The sequence below is a fragment of the Coffea eugenioides genome, chromosome 2, assembly GCF_003713205.1.
Source record: "Coffea eugenioides isolate CCC68of chromosome 2, Ceug_1.0, whole genome shotgun sequence".
In the NCBI taxonomy this organism is placed as follows: Eukaryota; Viridiplantae; Streptophyta; class Magnoliopsida; order Gentianales; family Rubiaceae; genus Coffea; species Coffea eugenioides.
This window is the reverse complement of record NC_040036.1, coordinates 15,669,057-15,689,897: the sequence shown is the minus strand read 5'-3', so window position 1 is coordinate 15,689,897 and position 20,841 is coordinate 15,669,057. Positions and strand designations below refer to the sequence as shown.

At 35.2% G+C, this 20,841-nt stretch overlaps 3 protein-coding genes and 1 pseudogene across 3 annotated transcripts; 1 reads left to right on the top strand and 3 right to left on the bottom strand.

Annotated features, from left to right (window-relative positions):
- Nucleotides 1–327: 327 nt before the first annotated feature.
- On the bottom strand, nucleotides 328–11,561 carry LOC113757800 (annotated as a pseudogene).
- LOC113763210 (cytochrome P450 81E8-like) lies at nucleotides 5,802–8,110 on the bottom strand. Its single transcript, XM_027306954.1, has 2 exons — nucleotides 7,223–8,110; nucleotides 5,802–6,659 (listed from the first exon to the last, which is right to left on the bottom strand). Exons 1-2 carry the CDS (start codon nucleotides 8,108–8,110, stop codon nucleotides 6,033–6,035), a joined length of 1,515 nt encoding a protein of 504 aa, XP_027162755.1. The 3' UTR covers nucleotides 5,802–6,032.
- LOC113760671 lies at nucleotides 11,363–13,213 on the top strand. Its single transcript, XM_027303346.1, has one exon. The coding sequence runs from the start codon at nucleotides 11,691–11,693 to the stop codon at nucleotides 13,029–13,031; it is 1,341 nt and encodes a 446-aa protein (XP_027159147.1). The 5' UTR covers nucleotides 11,363–11,690; the 3' UTR covers nucleotides 13,032–13,213.
- On the bottom strand, nucleotides 12,417–15,667 carry LOC113760670 (pentatricopeptide repeat-containing protein At4g18840). The gene is made up of 2 exons (XM_027303345.1): nucleotides 13,587–15,667; nucleotides 12,417–12,489 (listed from the first exon to the last, which is right to left on the bottom strand). The coding sequence occupies exon 1, from the start codon at nucleotides 15,562–15,564 to the stop codon at nucleotides 13,951–13,953; it is 1,614 nt and encodes a 537-aa protein (XP_027159146.1). The 5' UTR covers nucleotides 15,565–15,667; the 3' UTR covers nucleotides 12,417–12,489; nucleotides 13,587–13,950.
- Nucleotides 15,668–20,841: the final 5,174 nt, after the last annotated feature.

The following is a 20,841-nucleotide window of genomic DNA, read 5'->3' as shown; positions in this document are numbered from 1 at the left end:
CAAGTAAAAAAACTTTCATTTGCATCAAGAACTTCTTGTCAACTCCCTTACATTGCATGCACCGTAATCAGAACAGGGGAGCTGGCTAACTGGAGTATAAGTATTGAATTATGTTTTATAAGTGTTTATAGCACAGTTCTTGATGTATAACCAATACGGAAGAATAGAATGCCGAAGTGAATGCAAACTTTTACCTCCTCACATTTATTTTACTACCAGTGTTTTCCGGAATAAATCGTATGACCAAGAAGATAGGAAACTGACCTACTTGGATAACGAACTATATAATGAAAAAGAAAGAACAGATTCAATGCATCCGTCAAATCCTCAGCCAAGAGTGTTGAAAGCTTCCCAGAGCAAATTCTGTGGAACAGGGTTGGTGAGATCGGACGCCTGCAATGCTGCAGCCCTGAGACTGAGAGTCTTGATTGTCGTCAAATTGGCCTGATAGAAGCCATAACTTCTGTAAGGCAAATTGTGCTTCTTGCAGAGGTCCTGGACCGGGGGCGAAATTCTCCTGAGATGGCACCTTGGCAACCTGGGGAACAAATGATGCTCAAGCTGGAAATGCAATCTGCCGTAGACCCAATCCATCCAAGAAGGGCAAAAGATGTCAATGGTGCCACCGGTCTGTTTCTGAAACCAGTCGCTCCCTTGAGGACCACATAGGTGTTTGTCGTGAAACGGTGCAAACAGAACTGAATATGTTGGAAAGCAGTTACAAAGAAGCTTGCCTGCACAAACAATATCCTTTCTTGCCAATTGGGAAGGCATGAGATCAGCAGAGGGAACCATGTCCAGAAAACAAAGATGCCCAAAATGTTCAATGCCCTGTCAGACACTTTTCTTTTTAAAACAACAAGAAGAGAGTCTGCGGATAAAGATTTATTCTTGCAACGACCATTCTTGGGTAAAATGTGAAATGCTGATAACTGACAAGAAATCTTGCTATTGAATCAAAAGCGATCCATAAAATCAAGAAGTCAGCGACCTAAAGAACCTTGCAGAGACTGTGAAAATAGGCAAATGCTGAAGATCCGGGTCCTGGTCAAGGCTGTTGCACGCAACGTGGTAGGCGTTATGTGTCCATTTCCACCAACCAATGCTGATTCCAATAAGGCAATTGCTGGTGAGGAATTGGGCTAACTTATTGAATCCTCTGGTGGTCATGACTGGATAATGTCCGGAATCATGACCCAAGAAAGTCACCAGCACCCGCGAGAACCTCAACAAGGACCAAAAACATACGTATCCAGAAATTGTTGCTATACAACACACCGCAGACGCAAATTGAAAACAACAATGTAACCAGGCTATGCTTCTGCAGCTCTTCAGCCGTGATGTACTTCTTGTTTTCTTCATCCATTGTTGACATCAGTGAAGAAGATAACTGAAATTGGACAATAAACCGGCCCCTGATCTAGCTATAACTATTCAAGTGGTGGTTTGTTAATTAATCAAAACAAACCCTCTATAGTCTATACACCTTAATAATGGCACGATATCTACCAAACAACTTTACCTCATAATACAGCTTTCTAATGGTAGGGTATCTCCCAAATAACTTTGCCTCATTATTTTCTTCATCTTGGCCAAAATATCTATTGCTTGGCAGCTGAAGTTATATCTTATACGGTTGTAATAAAAGTGAACTTCAAGATCTTTCTTTGTGTCAAAATGGTACTATGAATCTCCTCTGTGTTTGTATAAATTGGTGTACCTCTTACTTTTCCAAAATCGAAAAAATGTGTGATCTGTTTGGAGACTTTTAATTCCATTTCATTATTATTATTATTATTATTATTTTAATATATTTCTGCTTTCTTACATGCTTCCTTGTTTCATATGGATCATGGTCTATAGCTTTGATTATCGTTTGAGCATCACCGTCTCCCGACTTCTCAAAATTGAAGTAAACTTTCAACCAACTTCGGCCCTGTGGAAAATTTCTCCCGACTTCGGCCTCTTTTCTTGCAGAAATTTGTGCAATAAGTACAAGAAATATGCAAAGCAGAATGGTACAGCCCTGTGGAAAATGCAAAGCAGCCAATAACAAGCTGGCGATAAATGCTAATAACATGAAAAACTTTAGTAATTAAGTTATCTCGAAGCAGAACGGAATTTTAGCACAACCACGAGATGACATGAACTAAATTCGGTTTCTAGATCCAAAAAAAAAAAAATCTTGGATTCCTATAAGGATTTTGTTATTTTCTTCCACTATCTAAGGCACTTACTTAGTTACTTCCATTTGGAATTTTTTTTTTCTTTTTTATTCCCTCGAAATTTATTTTTAAGTGTAAACCCCTTAATGTCTAGTGACCACATTGAGCCCCAACTAATGTTAGGTCAAGTAGTGTCGGACCTCTTTCAAGGAGTAGTTCTCCTTATGTTATTTTCTCTATTCAAAAGACTCGAACCAAAAACCTTATTTAAGAGGTATTAATTTCCTTACCTTGTTATTTTCTTTCACTGCCTAAGTCACTTACTTCATTTGGAATTTTTTTTTCTTTTTTTCCTCGAAACCTATTTTTAATTGTGTAAACCCTCAATGCCTCGTGACCGCATTAAGCCCCAACTAATCTTAGGTCAAATGTCGGACCTTTTTCGAGAAGTAGTTCTCCTAATGGTGTATTTTCTTTATTAGTCTATTCACAAGACTCGAACTAAAAACCTCACTTGAGGGATATTATGATCATTACTACTTGACCGAATGAACGTTGTTCCTTCAAAATCTGTAATGTAGGGAAGATCATCCGGAAAGGAAAAAAAACTGGTACTTTCTATGTAATGGCCTCCTCATATTGACAATTTAACTCAGTGAACACAAATTATATTTTAAATGGACCCTTAACACATGCTGAATATTTGATTTTCACAATTGAACCGAACGTACAACTAACCCTGCTGCTTAATACTGCTACAGATGCTGTCTTGAAGGGTGACCAAAGAAAAAGTTCTTGTGAACCACAAGCCATGAAAGTGAAAAAGCACATGTACCAAGCCTACATATTTGTCCTCCAGTATTTCTTGCTAAATCTTGTCCAGGAAATCCTCGCATACTTTAGAATTCTATTGTATTTGTACGCCCATGAGTCCGTGACTGACTCCATATACCCACTTTTTTCCTTTTTCTTTTGAACTTTTCTTAGTCAAATGTATTGTTTTGTTGAAGATTACAGTTTAAAAGCATTTTGTGCTTTTTTCTCCTTTTCAATTTAGCATGTGAATTAAATTTACATCTCTTTTCGTATTGCATTCAAATTGCCTAGACATTTTGATTTAGGGAAAAAGACCAATTTCATCCCTAAACTTTTTTCTAAAGTTGATTTAGTCCCTAACTTTTATTCCTGGCCAATTTGCTCCTTAAATTTAATTTTTGAATCCAATTAAGTTCTTTTGCGGAGGCGCCATCACCTAAAAACAATCGGATTTCTAATTCAACAGTTAAATAAGGGTATTTGGGAACTTCATGTATGAATTGTAATCAAACTGAGTAAATTAACAAAATCATTAATTTTTGAAATATTTTTAAAATTTAAAACTGTTTTAAGGTATTTTCAAAATTTTTAATAAACTTTTTAACCCTTCCCCTGCCTCACCTCTCCTTGCCATCGCCGCCATTGCCTCCACTTCCTTCCCCTCCTCAATGTTCTCGTGCTGAGAGTTACTCAAGAATATTCACCTCACATCATCCAGTCCAACAAATGAAAAGGCATTCAACAAATTCAAAATGCATTCCGACAACTGATACATAGCCCCTTTCTACTAGCTACCAGTTCCACGGGGTCTTACAGCAGCACAAGCAATTTGTTTTGAAATGTGTTTGACAAATTCAAATCATCTTACACCTCTACAGACTTATCTAGCTTGCAGAGTTCAAATGAGCCAGCGAGAAGTCAAGAGCTGCGGGATTAGGGGTCCTCGAATTTCATTTGTTCAAATATAAAAAATTCTTGTATTTCTAAACTCTGTAAGTCACTAAACTCCGTCATGAAATTTTTGAAGTATTCTTGGACGAAACAGCATGAATTTTGTAGGAATTTGTGAGTGAGCTAGACAAAGCTATCTTTTTGTGTGGGCTCAAATTTGTAGAAAAACAAAGATGATTTTCAGAAATTGTGAAATCTATTAGTATGAAAGCAGAGGACTTCAGCAAAAGGCCGGAGTGATGACTATGACAGTGCACCAATTTTAGCTAAAAAATGCTCCAGCAACGATTGTGCAAATGGCTGGGGTCTTCTTTTCTCCATCAGCCAAGCCATAATGGTAGCAAATGTGATAAAATTTGCATATTTATGCTATTTTTACTTGAGCCAGAAAGCATTTGCAGATTTCTCTCTTCAACTTTCTCAATTACAATGTAAACTCAAAGGTGGGGGAAAGAGGGTGAGGAGAGAGAGGTGAAAGGAGAAGGATAGGAGGGGAAGGAGGAGGTGGGTGGTTGGTGATGGAGGTTGGTAGTGGAGAGAGAGGAGATAATCCAAAGTTTTAAAATGCCCTTGATTAATTGTTAAATTAGGAGCCAAACTGCTTTTAGATAGTGGCTCCGCCTAGAAGGTCTTAATTGGATTCAAAAATTAAATTCATGTATTAAATTGGTCAGGAATAAAAGTTAGGGATTAAATCAACTTTAGAAAAAAGTTTATAAACGAAATTGGTCATTTTTCCTTTTGATTTTATCAATCATTAACATTTCAGAATTTGTAAGGGTACGTGCATACACACATGCAGATACACACACACATATATATATATATATATATATATATAATTCTCCAAATCTGGATTTCATGCAAAACTTTTAGAGATTATATCATTATACTTCTACAAAATTATGACGTGTTCCTAAATGTAGATTATCAGCAAATATAGAAATTAGGCACGTCCAATCATCCAACTCGTTCGTGGATTATCTCGAGTTAGTACAAGTTATTACATAATGTTTAGTGCACAAACTTTGATGAACTAATTGCATCTCAGTATCACAACTTTTTTCCCCCAGTAGATTCGAGCCTCGCATATTTTATTGTGAGTAGACTGCATCATTCCTCTGTACCAACTAATCTTGAAGAATAAATAAAAGGATAATTTCATAAACTTCCCTTGAGGTTTCTAACAATTTCATTCACCTCCCCTAAGGTTTATAAAATATCACTAACCTCTCTTGATAGCATTGTATGCCCAATTGCTTACATCACATTGGAAAAAAATTACTCATATACCATAAGATATTGTGTCTTATCGAAAATTAGTATATGATAATTAAGTAATTAGGTCACTAATTAATTGTTGGTAACTAATTAATGAAAACAACTGTTGGAAATTTTTTTATAATGAACAATAACCTGCAATTACAAAATAGTATCAATTGATATGCCAAATATTTGTTCACCCTAAGAAATTAATACACCAAATTGATACACCAAACAACAATTTGTCTAGATTTTTTTAACTCTAAAAATCTTTACAGCTATCTTGCGATTACACTTGCAATATTTGTTCTTGGTGCTAAAGCATGTGGGTAAATTTCATGATTTCTCCTTGTAGGTTGACAGGCCATAGTTTCTACACCTATATTTCACCTAAATGATTTATTAAGCACTCATTTAAAGTGCCAAAGTTTTAAATTTTAAATTTGAGTTGACATACATTAGTTGTACATCACTATTTCAAACTTTTTAATTGAATTTATGTATTAAAATAAATAAAAAATCCACAAAAAAAAGTATGGGAGATTTGGAAGCCATCCAGGAGACCTCCGCTAAAATCTCCCCAGCAATACTTATATATATAGATATTAGTGCATATACCTTTGGTCTTATAACACCAATAAATAGAAGACTACAAGCGTCATTTGTAATCTTCAGAAGTACAAGTGAATGACAGATATAGTCCTACTATTTCTTTGTCTCTATTTTAGTCTCTTTATTCTTCACTCTTCTTAGTTTGTATTATTAGTTTTACAACGTAAATATATTTTTAACTCATCTAAGTTGTAAAGTTTGACCCCCTGGTCACCAAAAATAAAATTAGGCACTTGATGCATCTTCTTGAACAATCATGTTAATGATGGTGCGAGCTTTGCACATAGCTTCCAATGGCTCAGCTTTGGGCATAGTCAATCCTTTCCCTTCAGACAAATCAATTCTGTCCTCACCAATTCTTTTCCATTCAAAACTCTGAATCAAAGATGCCAATGCTACACCGATCACCCGCTGTGCAAGGCCAGCACCAGGACAAGATCGCCTTCCCATCCCAAAGGGCAACAGCTTCGAGGGTGCAATTTCCACCCCTTCAAATCTTTCAGGTTTAAAGCTTTCTGGATCATCCCAAACTTTAGGATCCCTGTGAATTGCCCAGGCATTGACAAGCAGCATCGTGCCTCGCGGAATGCTGTATCCTCCAATGTTACAATCCTTAGACGACTCATGTGGTACTAACATTGGTCCTGCTGGACACAATCGAAAAGTTTCTAAGATGATGTTGTGAAGGTAAGGAAGATTGGCCAAGTCATGTTCTTCAATTAATCGAACAGTTCCTACTTGAGTTTCCAGCTCAGCTCTAGCTTTCTCCAACACCTCAGGATTATTGAGCAAATGGGACAAGGCCCATTCCATTGTCACTGCTGAAGTGTCTGTCCCAGCGTTGAGCAGGGCCTACAATTAATAGCCAAAAGAGTAATCAATGTTTGTGACTAATTAAATGGCAATTTTAATTATTTTGAGATGTTTATATTAAACCTAAATCGATGCATAAGGTAGCTCTCCCATGTTCTATTTATAATTATTTGAATTTTTGATATAAAAGCATTATTATAAAAATTAATTAGATGCATGCTTATGACAAATTTTCCCTCATAATACCAAATACAAAAATGACAACAATTAATTTTTTTTTTTCATTTTCGGTATATTAACACTACTACGATTTTTTTTTGTTCTCAAGAAGGAAAAAAAGATACTGAAAATTTTATTCGTTTTTTAGTTGATTTCTTCTTATTGTTGTTTATGTACTTTTCTTGGCGGTGGACCAGGGAGAGTGCACCTTCTTTTCAACTGTTCATATTTAAAAAATTCTCTACGATCGATCCCCCTCTTTATTTTTTAACAATTTGAACCCTCCTGCTCTAAGTTCGATTAGGCTAAGGAATATTTGGTTATACATATTCAAACATAAAATGCAGCAAGTAATTATAAGAAAAATAGAGCACTATATTTACCAGTATGATGCCCTTAATAATTTCGTTGGTGTAGTACTCTGGCTGTGATTCTTGAAAAGAAAGCAGATGATCAATCATCGTATTTGCATCTTTGTTATGAGCGCGATGCTCATCTATTAATCCCTCCAAGAAAGCATCTACTTTAGCAGTAATTTTAGCCAAGTTCTTCTCATAGTTCTGGAAATCTATCCACCTTAAGAATGGCAAAAAATCTCCAGGGTTTGATGCACCAGCACGTTTGAGAACCTCTTTGATCAGGTCCCTAAACAGCTTTGCTTCATGGTTTTCTTCACCTTCATCTATGCCAAAATATCGTTTACCAGAAACCATCCTCATAATAATATTGAACGAGAGCTCAGATAATTTAGACTTCAATTCAACCTTGGCAAAATTCTGGAGTGAGTTTTCAGACAGTTTGATAAGCAAGCGCCTGATTTCGTCTTTCCTGATGGACAAGAACATGTTCAAACGACTGGTGGAGAATATTTCCATGGCACACAACCGCCGAAGATTCCTCAGATGATCACCGTATCGTGAGCTCCCTATGCCGGTGTGATTGTAGCCCAAGTATTTGCCTATGAGGAATTGAGGGCGGTTGGCGAGCACGATATCATTCTTGGTGAAGCATTCCTCCACCAGTGATGGTGAAGACACCACCACTACAAGGCGGTTGCCGAATTGGAGAGAAATTATGGGACCATATTTTAGAGAAAGGCTGTGGAAAGTTCTGTAGAGTGGTGGTTTTAGGAGATGAAGATGTCCTATGATGGGAAATGTCGGTGTCGGACTTGGTGGGAGGTTTGGCACAGACCTCTTGTATAAAAGCTTGAACCCGAGAAAAAAAAGAATATAGGCAAGAGCAAGGTAGTATAGCCAAACACCTTCCATGCTAGCTCAAATAGTCTTAGAATAATGAAATTTTATTCGAAGATCTGTAGCATGAGTAATGGGATTGTAGATTTATATATATCGACCATTGCATGTTGAAATAGTCAAAAATTATAGAAAGTAAAAGAAAAGTTTTCATGTTTGGAGACTATTCAAAGCCGTATGAATTTTCACTTGAAATGATGTGAACTATAGTTTTTGACTTTCATGTCAACATTATTATCAATCAGATGTTGTTGATTTGTCCACAAAATCGAAGTTCAGATGTGATCATTTCAATCACATGACTAATCATTTCTCCTTCATCCTGTATTGTCAAATCGAAGTTGGACTGTGATTTGTGAATCCCACACCACACGTAAAGCAGATTGAAAAAGTAGGAACAATGCGTGATAAATTTTGTTGCAAAGTTAGATTAGTCTTCTAATTTAGTGAGCAATTGGTCTAACTTATTGAATCCTCTGGTGGTCATGACCTGAAAATGTCCAGAATCGCGACCCAAGAAAGTCACCTGCACCCACGAGAACCCCAACAAGGAACCACAAAACATATGTATCCAGAAATTATTGCGATGCAACACACCGTAGACGCAAATTGAAAATCGAGGGACCTCTTTTGAGGAGTAGTTCTCCTAATGTTATTTTCTCTATTGGAAAAAAATTCATTTTTTGTCCTTAAATTTTTAGTTAGGGACACGTTTCGTTCTCAAACTTTTAAACGCACCACTTTAGCACATGAATTAATTATTTTGGGCCACATTTTATCTAAAAAAGGTAAAGTGTTCAATTTGGATGGAGAAGACTGATGTGGTCATTAATTTTAACCGAGAAATTATTTTTACTTAACGGTCACGTGCCAAACACGTGACTTTTTCTATCCAAATCAAGCAATTTACCGTTTTTAGACTAAATATAGCAAAAAATAATTAATTCATGTATTAAATGAGGTGCGTCTAAAAGTTTGAGGATGAAATGTGTCTCTAGCTCAAAATTTAGGGACGAAAAGTGAATTTTTTCCTTTCTCTATTCATAAGACTCGAACTAAAAACGTCACTTGAGGGACATTAAGCTCTTTACTACTTGACCCAATAGACGTGGTTCCTTCAAAATCTGTAATGCAGGGAAAAAACTGGTACTTTCTATGTAATGGCCTCCTCATATTGACAATTTAACTCAATGAACACTAATTATATTTTAAATGGACCCTTAACACATGCTGAATATTTGATTTTCACAATTGAACGGAACGTACAACTAACCCTGCTGCTTAAAACTGCTACAGATGCTGTCTTGAAGGTCGACCAAAGAAAAAGTTCTTGTGAACCACAAGCCATGAAAGTGAAAAAGCACATGTACCAAGCCTACACATTTGTCCTTCAGTATTTCTTGCTAAATCTTGTCCAGGAAATCCTCGCATACTTTAGAATTCTATTGTATTTGTACGCCCGTGAGTCCGTGACTGACTCCATATACCCACTTTTTTCCTTTTTCTTTTGAACTTTTCCTTTTTCTTTAGATATTGAGGATTGTGAGTTATTATTATTCAGTTTTTTAATAGGAAGAGTTAACAACAAAGCTTTTTTTTCTTTCATTTTCACACTTTTCCTAGTCAAATGCATGTGAATTAAATTTACATACTTTTTTCCTTTTTCTTTTGAACTTTTCCTAGTCAAATGCATTATTTTGTTGAAGATTACAGCTTAAAAGCATTTTGTGCTTTTTTCTACTTTTTCAATTTAGCATGTGAATTAAATTTACATCTCTTTTCGTATTGCATTCAAATTGCCTAGCCATTTTGATTTATCAATCATTAACATTTCAGAATTTGTAAGGGTATGTACACACACACACATATATATATATATATATATATATATATATAATTCTCCAAATCTGGATTTCATGCAAAACTTTTAGAGATTCTATCATTATACTTCTACAAAATTATGATGTGTCCTAAATGTAGATTATCAAAATAAAGAAATTAGGCGGGTCCAATCATCCAACCCGTGCATGGATTATCTCGAGTTAGTACAAGTTATTATATAATGTTTAGTGCACAAACTTTGATGAACTAATCGCATCTCGGTATCACAACTTTTTTTTCCCCCAGCAGATTCGAGCCTCACATATTTTATTGTGAGTAGACAGCATCATTACTCTGTACCAACCAATCATGAAGAATAAATAAAAGTATTATTTCATAAACTTCCCTTGAAATTTTTGATAATTTCATTCGCCTCCCCTAAGGTTTATAAAATATCACTAACGTCCCCTAATAGCATTGTGGGTCCAATTGCTTGCATCACATTAGAAAAAAATTACTCATATACCATAAGATATTATGTCTTATCGAAAATTAATATATGATAATTAAGTAATTAGGTCACTAATTAATTGTTAGTAACTAATTGTTAGTAACTAATTAATGAAAACAATTGTTGAAATTTTTTTTAATAATGAATAATAACCTGTAATTACAAAATAGTATCAATTGATGCACCAAATATTTGTTCAACCTCAAAAATTAATGCACCAAACAGCAATTTGTCTAGATTTTTTTAACTCTCAAAATCTTTACAATTACCTAGCGATTACAATTGCAATATTTGTTTTTGGTGCTAAAGGATGTGGGTGAATTCCATGATTTCTCCTTGTAGGTTGACAAGGCCATAGTTTCTTCACCTATAGTTCACCTTCAACTTGCAAAATTTACACAAAATCACTATTCCCCCTCCTCCCCCCCCCTCAAATTTGCTTCTTCAAGTGAAAATGAGATCCATCTTAATGCTTCTTGTTGCATTTACATGCAAAATGGCAGAGAGCTGAAAAAAAAAGCCGTTGTAATCCAATGTACTAGCTATTGATTCAACTTTGTAGAGAAAGTCAATTGCTAGTTATTTTTTGTTCTTTGCTATTTGCATTTACCTTCCCTCATTTTTATTAACATGTTTTTCATTCCTTTACAATACAACTTGTACACAAGCATAAAGCCCATTTATGGAATAAAAGTTTGCCTCTCTCAAAAAAGTATTTTTTTAATGGTATTTTTTCTTATTTGGACTGATTTTTGGTTTACCAAAGCCTTAACCTCAAGGGAGGTTAGTGTAATTTAAAAAAAAAAACTTAACCTCAGGGGAGCTTAGTGTAATTTTGTAAATTTTAAGGGAGGTCAATGAAATTGGTGGAAACCCTAGGGGAGGTTTCGGAAATTATCCCATAAATAAAAGAATACTACCTTTTTGCTGTGTATTCGACCTTTATATGGTGATGGAATAGGTAGGTTCTTGTTAAAAGGACCACATAGATCATTGGTCTCCTGGAGATAGAACAGCCATTCTACAAAGCAAAGTACAAACTAGAAAGTAGGAAAAAGTGGGCGAGTGCTCACAAGAATCAGGCGGGCTTTTCTTTTGAAGTAAATGGTCACAGACCCACTTCCCCAATGCCATGCTAACTGCTTTCAACTGCTCTATATCCTATCTATTCCGCCTTGAGTTTCATCACTCTTTCCATTCCACAACTTGAAACTACATCAAATTCAAGGCATAACTGCAAAGGAAGGAAACACTCTCAAGCAAATGATGAAGTTGGGAAGAAAGAATACTTCATCTACTTCATCCCATTCTTCTTTAATCACCCATGTCTTCCCAATTTCTTGGCTCTCAAAGTTTAAGCAAAAGAAGGGCAGGTCTGATGACCCCATATCAGCAAAAGCAAAGGAGGGAAGGCAACTAGAACTGTCATCCCCAAGTTCTTTATCATTTGTTCGCTGTGGAGAGGGTCGGTTCTATAGTCGAGATGATGACTCTTACTGGAGGCTTTCATTTGGGGAGGAAGCAGAGAAGCATACAGTTGGTCTAAATTCTGAGTGGTACAATCCAGAGGATGACGAACTTGGAGGCCCTGCAGATTCTAAATCAGAAGTCATGGGAATGGCCGGAAGAGAAGTTACTTGGAAATTCAATGACATGGTCTCTGCCCTAAGAAACTCAGGTGTTTTGCAAGAAAAGGCAGGTATTCCACTGCAAAATGATCCACTCAGAAGGAAAAAGATCGCTGAGGAAATAGAGGTGAAAACACCACAACAAAAAGCTGCAAAACCTCACAAATTAAGAAAACCAGAGCGAAGGAAGTTAAAAGAGAAAAAGGCAGAAAGAGGATCTAAGGAAGAAGAGGCGATAATGACCAAATCAGCTGAGAAGATTATATTTGAAGTATACCCAGAAAGGATTCCTTATACTGGAGAAGACTTCGGGGAGTCAAGAGCCCCAAATTCTGTGAAGCAGCCCAGCTTTTCTTTCTCGAACTCCAATCTAGGAACAATTGAAGAGGACTGCATGTCGGAAGCTAAGAATTTGGAGGAATGTATTGCCCTTTCTGAAAAAGAAGATGAAGAAATTAGTTTACAGTGGAAAAACTTGAAGGACATAAAACCAAAAGAAATGAAGTCAAAATTAGAGCAGCAGAGGAGGTCAGTGTACATTAACAGAGATTGCCAGAGTAAAAGAAGGAAATCAACCAGCAGAATCAAATCTTACTCTCCCAGAAATACTGCCAAGATTGAGTGCAAAATCAAGGCTCTAGAGGACATCAAGAAAGCTAAGAGGGTGAAAAAGAAGACAAAGGAGAAAGCAAAAGGAGACACAACAGCCTTTGATAGCTATGCCGTTGTAAAGAATTCATATAATCCACAAAATGACTTCAGGGAATCTATGATTGAGATGATCATAGAGAAAGGCATTGAGAAGCCAGAAGAGCTCGAAGAACTCTTGGCTTGTTATCTGACATTAAATTATGATGAATACCATGACCTAATTGTCAAAGTCTTCAGGCAGGTATGGTCTGAACTGAATGAGCTGTATCTTGCTGCTGTCTTACAGAATGAGCGCTCAAGAGTTGATTATCAATTCCTTGTGTAGTGTTTAGGAATAAAAGAAAAGGTAAAAATATCTAGCAATGAACTTGTGATTTTCATTGAACCGCACTTTAGATTTAAATTTTGAGAGCACTTGTACAATGAAATATGGCAAGATGTGCTTTTGAATCTGCTGTACACCAAAGAAATCCCAGATAAATTTGTTTCAAAGTGATTTTTGAAGTATGTTTAGTCAGACATCAATTGTACTTAGAAGATTGCTATGCTTCAAAGTCAGAAAATACTTTGAAGAGATCGACATCAATTATTGAAAGGAGACAAAGCTTTCACACTTCTCGTATCTATTTTATCTTGTAACCAACAGATGCAGCCAAGTTTAAAAAAAAAATGACATCAAACATGCACAGAAAAGAATATAAGGTTGACATCTTAACTATTAAAACATAATTGAAAATAGAGAATGGACTGCTTCTATTATGTTCAATAAAAAATGTGCTACTTAAAATGTCTGTACAAAATTTTGTCCATGTTGGTTCCTTAGAATTTCTGTGCATTAATTGTACAGGGATGCAGAAACTATATTTAGCAGAGGACATACCAGATATGATATTGATGTAGACTGTAGCCCATGAACGGTTACACATTGGATGAAGCTTGACCTTGCCAAACAATCTTTCAAATCTCAGTTTATGGTTATCATTTACCTTTCACGTGACTCATCATTTTGATATACTTCATAAAGCATAATGTAAGAATTCAACCAAGCTTCACAATACTAGGCCTCACACTTGTCTTCACCTGTAACACCCACTAGATTGCCACTTGTACTACAATTAATTATACATTCACCATCTGAGACTGTCCAAGGCCTCAATATTCTGAACTTCTTGGAACAACATGTAATTAACCCTTTGGAGCAACAACACATGTATGGATGGCAAAATTGCACCCTTTTCCAGCTATCAAATCATTCCTTCACCAGCTAAAAATTCATGAACAACTCCATCAACTTCAATCACACTGCCACCGGGTTTCTTACTGACTAGTTTTTCCCTCATCTTCCTTCTGATATCCACAACATCACTCCATCGTCCCTTGGAGGCATGAATATTTGACAACTGAACATAACCGGCATTGTCTTGAGGATTCAACTCTAAAAGTTTCCCAGCGATATGTTCTGCCAGCTCGACATTACCATGATTTCTGCAAGCACTCAGAAGAGATTCCCAAATAATAAGCACATCTTTCTGTGGCATTTTCTCCACAAGTTCTTCTGCCTCCTTTAACAACCCAAATCGACCAAGTAAATCCACCAGACAACCATAATGCTCAATTTTAGGTTTAATTCCATAAATAGAAAACATGTTACCAAAGATCTCATGACTCTCAAATAACAAACCTGCGCGACTGCAGGCTGATAAGAGACTTACAAAAGTAACGTCATTAGGTTTGAAACCGTTTTCAACCATTTCAGAAAATACCTTTAATGCCTGTTCTCCAAAACCATGGACGCTGAACCCTGTAATCATCGCATTCCAAGTACTAACATCCTTCCTTGATGCACTATCAAACACTTCAACAGCCTTCTCAATACACCCACATTTTGAATACATATCCACAAGAGCAGTAGCTAGAAAACCATTGACCTCTATCCCATTTCGATCCATGTAAGCATGAACCCACTTGCCCTGTTCCAAAGCTCCAATACCAGCACAAGCAGACAGTAAAGTCACCAGTGTATGATTATTAGGTTTCACTCTTGCTCTCTGCATATCATCAAAAAGCTCCAAGACTTCATTATACCTACCAGAATTAGCATATCCGGTGATCAATGCATTCCAAGAAACAACATCTTTCACCGACATTTCATCAAAAACCCTCCTTGCCTCATCAAGAAGTCCAGAATTCGCATACCCTGAAAGCATAAAATTCCAAGACTCCAAATTCTTCACAGGCATCTCACTGAAAAAGTCAAATGCCAAGTCCACGAACCCCATTTCTACATAAACACTCAACACAGCATTCCACGAAACAACATCCCTATTAGGCATTCTATCAAGCATATGGCGTGCAACTTCAAAGCACCCGCATTTTGCATACATATGGAGCAGAGTATTGCATATATAAACATCCCATGAAAGCCCATTTTTTATCACACACCCATGAATTTGTTTCCCATGTTTAACACGGCAAAGACAAGCACAAGCTTTGAGAACAAATGTATAAGTGTACTTGTCTGGAAGCAAATCTTGATCATCACAAAGCAACTTAACGAACAAAAACAGGGCCACATTCGGAGTAGGACTAGTAGCATAACCACGTATCAGAGTGTTGTACATATATGTGTTTGGTTGGGGTGTTTGGGTAAATATAGTGTGGGCATACGAGAGGCTGTCAATAGAGGAGGTGGCTGCAGCCGTCATTAGGCGGCTGGCGGCAAAGGGTTGTTGGAAAAGACCAGTTTTGAGCATATAAGCATGAGCTTGATGGAGCTCTGAAATGGAAGTGGCCATTTCCGTGAAAGAGATGATTGGTGGCGGTGGTGGTGGAGAAAAGCTTGTAAAGATTGCAGACATCTTTTGTTTGTTTCTTGCTGAGTTGAAAGAAAAGAGGTGCCAATTATGATCAATTACTCACATTTGAATGCAATTACAAGGTATACCACAGATTCAGAACTAATCTGTGGTAGGCTTTTGCAAATACAACATAAAAGACAGCATAATATAACTACGGGAAAACAATGGTATCCGGGTAAATTGCAGTCGAAAAGCTCAAATTTTTCGAGCATTAATCAATTTTAATTTATCAAAGAAACCATGCATTTCTTGTGTATAAATTGCGTAGATTAATTCCAATGAACCCCTCGACAAATACTCTTTTCTCACATTGCCCACCTGAAGGGGGAATTGCACCAATGCACCCCTATAATAGTACGATATTTCTAGGGATGGCAACGGGGATAGGCACCCGCGCTGGGGGTCATTGGGGCGGGGGTGGGGGGAATTTTTTCCCCCCGTTTAGAAACAAGGCGGGGGCGGGGGAGTATACCCCCGCCCCGCCACCCGATTGAAAAATATATATATATATATATATATGTACATAATTATATATATATAATGATATTATCAATTATACTACTAATTATACATGTCTATTAATAAAAATTATTAATTATTTATACTAAATTTATTAATACATTTATGTTAAATTCCTAACTACACTTAATACAATAACGCTTTTTTCTAAAAAAAACACGATAATAATTTAGTGATTGTATTTGTATCAAAAGTGAAAACTTGATTATTTTAGTTATATTTGTTTTATCATATTAGATTGTATTCAAATAACCTTTGTTTAATTATTTTTATGAGTTTCAATTGTGAAGTTATAATGAATAATAACTTGGTGATGTGTTGATATTTTAGTACTTGATTATTTGCTCAAATTTAATTATAATGAAATTATATAATAAAATTTTTTTAACTTCACGGGTGCCCCCGCGAGAGAAGCAGGGCTGGGGCGGGGGGAATTAAAATGCAACAGGACAGGGGTTGGGGGAGGTGTCCCCCGCCCCACCCCCGCCCATTGCCACCCCTAGATATTTCCAATTAGGTGCAATCAGGTCGGAAAGCCCAATTTATAACTGATTTATTCATGTACCTCACATGATTGTGTAAAGTGAGCAAACTATCCATTAGGGTTGGCAATTGAGGCACCCGCCCCGCAGGAGGGAATTTTTTTCCCCGTTAAAAAATGGGACATGAGCAGGGGAGTATACCCCCGCCTGTCACTCTTTAAAAAATTTATATATATATATATACACACACACACATGTATACATATGTATGTATATATATGTAATTTAATTAGTTGCAAACTTATAATAATGATATTATTAGTCATATATTAGTATATGTAATAATATTAATTATACTAATAATTATACATGTCTACTAATAAAAATTATTAATTAATTATATTAAATTTACTAATACATTTATGTTAAATTCCCAATTATACTTATCAAAATAACACTTTTTTTTTCAAAAAAACACAATAATGATTTAGTGATTGTATTTAACTCAAAAATAAAAATTTGACTATTTTAGCTCTATTTGTCTGGTCATGTTAGATTTTATTCAAATAACTTTTGTTTGATTAGTATGGATTTCAATTGTGAAATTATAATGGATAATGACTCGGTGATATGTTGATATTTAAGTACTTGATTTTTTACTAAAATTTGACTAAAATGAAATCATAGGACAAATTTTTATTAACCCTCGCGGAGGCACCCATGAAGGAAGTGGAGAGAGGGAGGGGGCTGAGAGGGATTAGTGGGTAGGGGGGTCCCCCGCCCCACCTCCATCACGTTGTCATTCCTAACTATCTTCATGAAATATTCTATTTGTGAAGTATTCAGAAATCACTCTTTAAACTTGATTATACTTTTCATATCATGTTAAAAGCATAGCGATATTTCTAGCATTTCAACCCGTATTTAGAAGTTCTAAAACTAATTGTGTTTTCTTGTGTGAATTATATAACCTATTTTTGGCACAAGTTTTGTCCTTTACTCGTGTAGTGTTAAGTTCTCAAAATCTTCACATATTTAATTTGTTCATGAATTTTGTCAATTTTTTTCAGTTTTTTTTTTTTTTTTTGTCAAAAGGTCATCAATTTTTTTTTTTCAGTAGATTGCTAAAGAAATGGCCACTAGCTCTTAAGCGATCACCAAACTCGACATGCCACAAGAGTGGTTGCTTGAGGGAATAGTCCACGCTGATTTGAAGAGTTGTGATTAATTGTACGCACAATTTCCCATTAAAAAATGTAAAATTTGATTCTCTTTTCTGCACTTACATTGTAATAAATATTTATACAAGTGAATATAAATTCATAACACATGTACAAATAAAAAATTCCCACTATAAATAAAAAAGATGCGTTGTGTATCAAAATCAGCTCATATAAAAACTTTTTTTACACTAACAATATATAGCAAACATCAATAGATTTTGATGACACAAAAAAAAAAAATCAATAGATTTTCGTTTACAACATCTTGATATATATATAGTTGTCCCGTAAGTATATACGTGCTCTTACCTATCATTTCGTACAATTGTATTTAACAATCGTTGCAACCTCTATTCAAGTATGCTTTTCCTTTATTGTCGCGGATGATAGGAATTTAGGTTCACAATGTCCTCTATTGCTCAACTCAGAGAGAATTTAGATATTGTTTAATATATATTTTTAATTTAATGTTGAAAAAAAGAACTTAGAGAAATCTTGATATTTAGTCAATGATTTCTTGACCTCTCAAATGGAAAACACAAACAATTAGGGCCAGTTATACTCTGCAATTTTATTAAAACTAAATTGACATCTTAAATTCATTAACCTTATTCTCGCATGAACGACTGCACTTGCTTAAATAGAGAGGGCACTTGAACCATGCATATTCGTATTCTTCCCTAGCTACCATGTATCCATTTATTTACAAGTTGCAACGTGTAGAACAAATTAAAATCCAAAGAAAATACAGGTTGAAGATAATGTGGAGTCTAGAAGTGGCAAAATGGATTCATATCCACCAATCCATCCATATAAACCAACCTTAAATGGATTTGGGTGATCCATAAAATTCAATGGTTTTAAATGGATAACCATTTAAATCCAATTATGTTGGTGGATTTAAATGGATTATCCATCTTATCCATATACATCCATTTAACTTAAAAAATAGAAAACACATTTATAAAAATATGAGATAAAATCTTGTGGGACCATCTATTCTTTTCTTCATAACTTCCTCATATGTCAAATTAATTTTGTGGGACCACCTATTCTTTTCTTCATAACTTCCTCACATGCCAAGTTGCCAATAACATTAATTGCATTTTATTTGCTTCTAGCTTCTAGACTTCTTCCATCCTTTTCAAAATTATATTTTAGTCTCTACTCTTGTTTTTTTTTAATTAAACTCTCATGTAGTAATGATTGCAAACATTTATATTCTTTAGTAAAGAAAAAGCGAGAATGCATCATGCAGTGTCAAAATAATTTTTATTTTTTTGATTCTTTTATTTATAAAAAGAATTTTTCTAACGAGTGTCCCCGCAACATTGGTTAAGATATGTAAATGACAACTTTTTTTTTTTTCAAATCCTCATACTTGCAATCCCTCTCCCCTTATCACCTAACCCAACTATCCAAAAAAAAAGACACCTAATTTATTAAGTAATATAAGGTAGCTTGTATATCAATGGTATAATAAGGAGTTTCATACATTTTTAGGTACTACGTGCACATGTGATGAAAATATTTTACTTTTCAAATAACATAAGATTTCTTATTAGAACTCCACTTTTATTCAAGACATCACTCTTGAACAGGAGTGCAAAAGATTGGAAACGTAAACTTCTTTTCACTGTAACGCTGTATTCAATTCATTCAATAGTTATAAAAATGTAGCCAAGTTCTTAATTGTTCATTACTTTACAAAATGATACTTAAAGTAATGACGAAAGGTTAAATTGACCACAGCAGTTATTGGAAAAAAACATTTGGATCTTAAATTTAGAATTTGGGAGAGTAAATGGATAAATGGATGGATCATGGTTTACACTATCCATTTAAATGACATCCATTTAGATCCATTTATTAAATGGTTTTAATTGGATTGGATCAATTTGATCCACTATCCATTTAACTAAAACCATTTATCAACCATATATCCATTTTGCCACTTCTAGTGGAGTCTACCTGATTTTATTTTAATTCATATCTGACAAAGAAAAATATTGTTCTAGAAGTAAAATGAAACAGAAACTTCTCTAAATTAGATGTATTCTTGCATGGGAAATGAGACATTTGATAACGTCCACTGTCAACTCATTCTCCAAATCTAAACTTCACTTAACCTATTTATCAAGAAGTCATTTCTTTTTATATGATTCTTAAGGATTTTAAGGGTTAATTCCACTTTGTCCCCCCAAACTTTGGATGATTACCCACTTAAGTCCCTAAACTTCAAAATGGGACACTTAAGTCCCTAAACTTATAAATACCTCTCACTTAAGGAAAATTGTTAACAAATCCTGAATGCCGTTGGTGGTCGAAGTGTCCCATTTTATAAGGGTTTAGGGATTTAAGTGTCTCATTTTATAAGTTTAGGGACTTAAGTGGGAGGTATTTATAAGTTTAGGGACTTAAGTGTCCCATTTTAAAGTTTAGGGACTTAAGTGGATAATCGTCCAAAGTTTGGGGGGACAAAGTGGAATTAACCCGGATTTTAATAAAAACGGATCCAATAGTTGGGCTAAATAGTAACAGCATCAGCCACACTTTTGCTTGAAGTCTTCACGTCACTCCAAGATTAAACCTATTAAAAACTTGTAATCTAATTCCCAGCAATAATTTTGTCTAAATCAAGAGTCAAAATACCATAAGCCAACCGAGAACCAGTGTGCTAATTATATTCCTGTTATCACATACATCACCGAAAGATAATATATGTTTCTGAATAACCTGATTATTAAGTTTTGATATAAAGGACCTACTTAATCAATTGACTTGATAAACAATCTTGGAACAATATCTTGTCTTGGACAAATAGATATTATATTATCTTGTCTAATCTCTCTAGAGACCACGGTAGACTTGCAGCTTCTGAGATTAATATGAATACATTCAAGACGTGGTCATCCTGGAAACTTACAATCATAAGCCTAATTTATTATAGTCACTAGAAGTGAAGAATCATTTTGAAAATCAGACTTGTTATGGATGAGAAAAAGTACATTTCGAAGTTATTTTTTGATTCTCCTCTCCACCTGAACAAATAA

Bases quoted from the DNA above. Each gene is read 5' to 3' on its own strand.
- LOC113763210 (XM_027306954.1), bottom strand. From the start codon at position 8,110: ATGGAAGGTGTTTGGCTATACTACCTTGCTCTTGCCTATATTCTTTTT. The intron at 6,660-7,222 runs GTAAATATAGTG...TATTAATTGTAG, and splicing joins TTATTAAGGGCATCATACTG to GCCCTGCTCAACGCTGGGAC.
- LOC113760671 (XM_027303346.1), top strand. From the start codon at position 11,691: ATGATGAAGTTGGGAAGAAAGAATACTTCATCTACTTCATCCCATTCT.
- LOC113760670 (XM_027303345.1), bottom strand. From the start codon at position 15,564: ATGTCTGCAATCTTTACAAGCTTTTCTCCACCACCACCGCCACCAATC.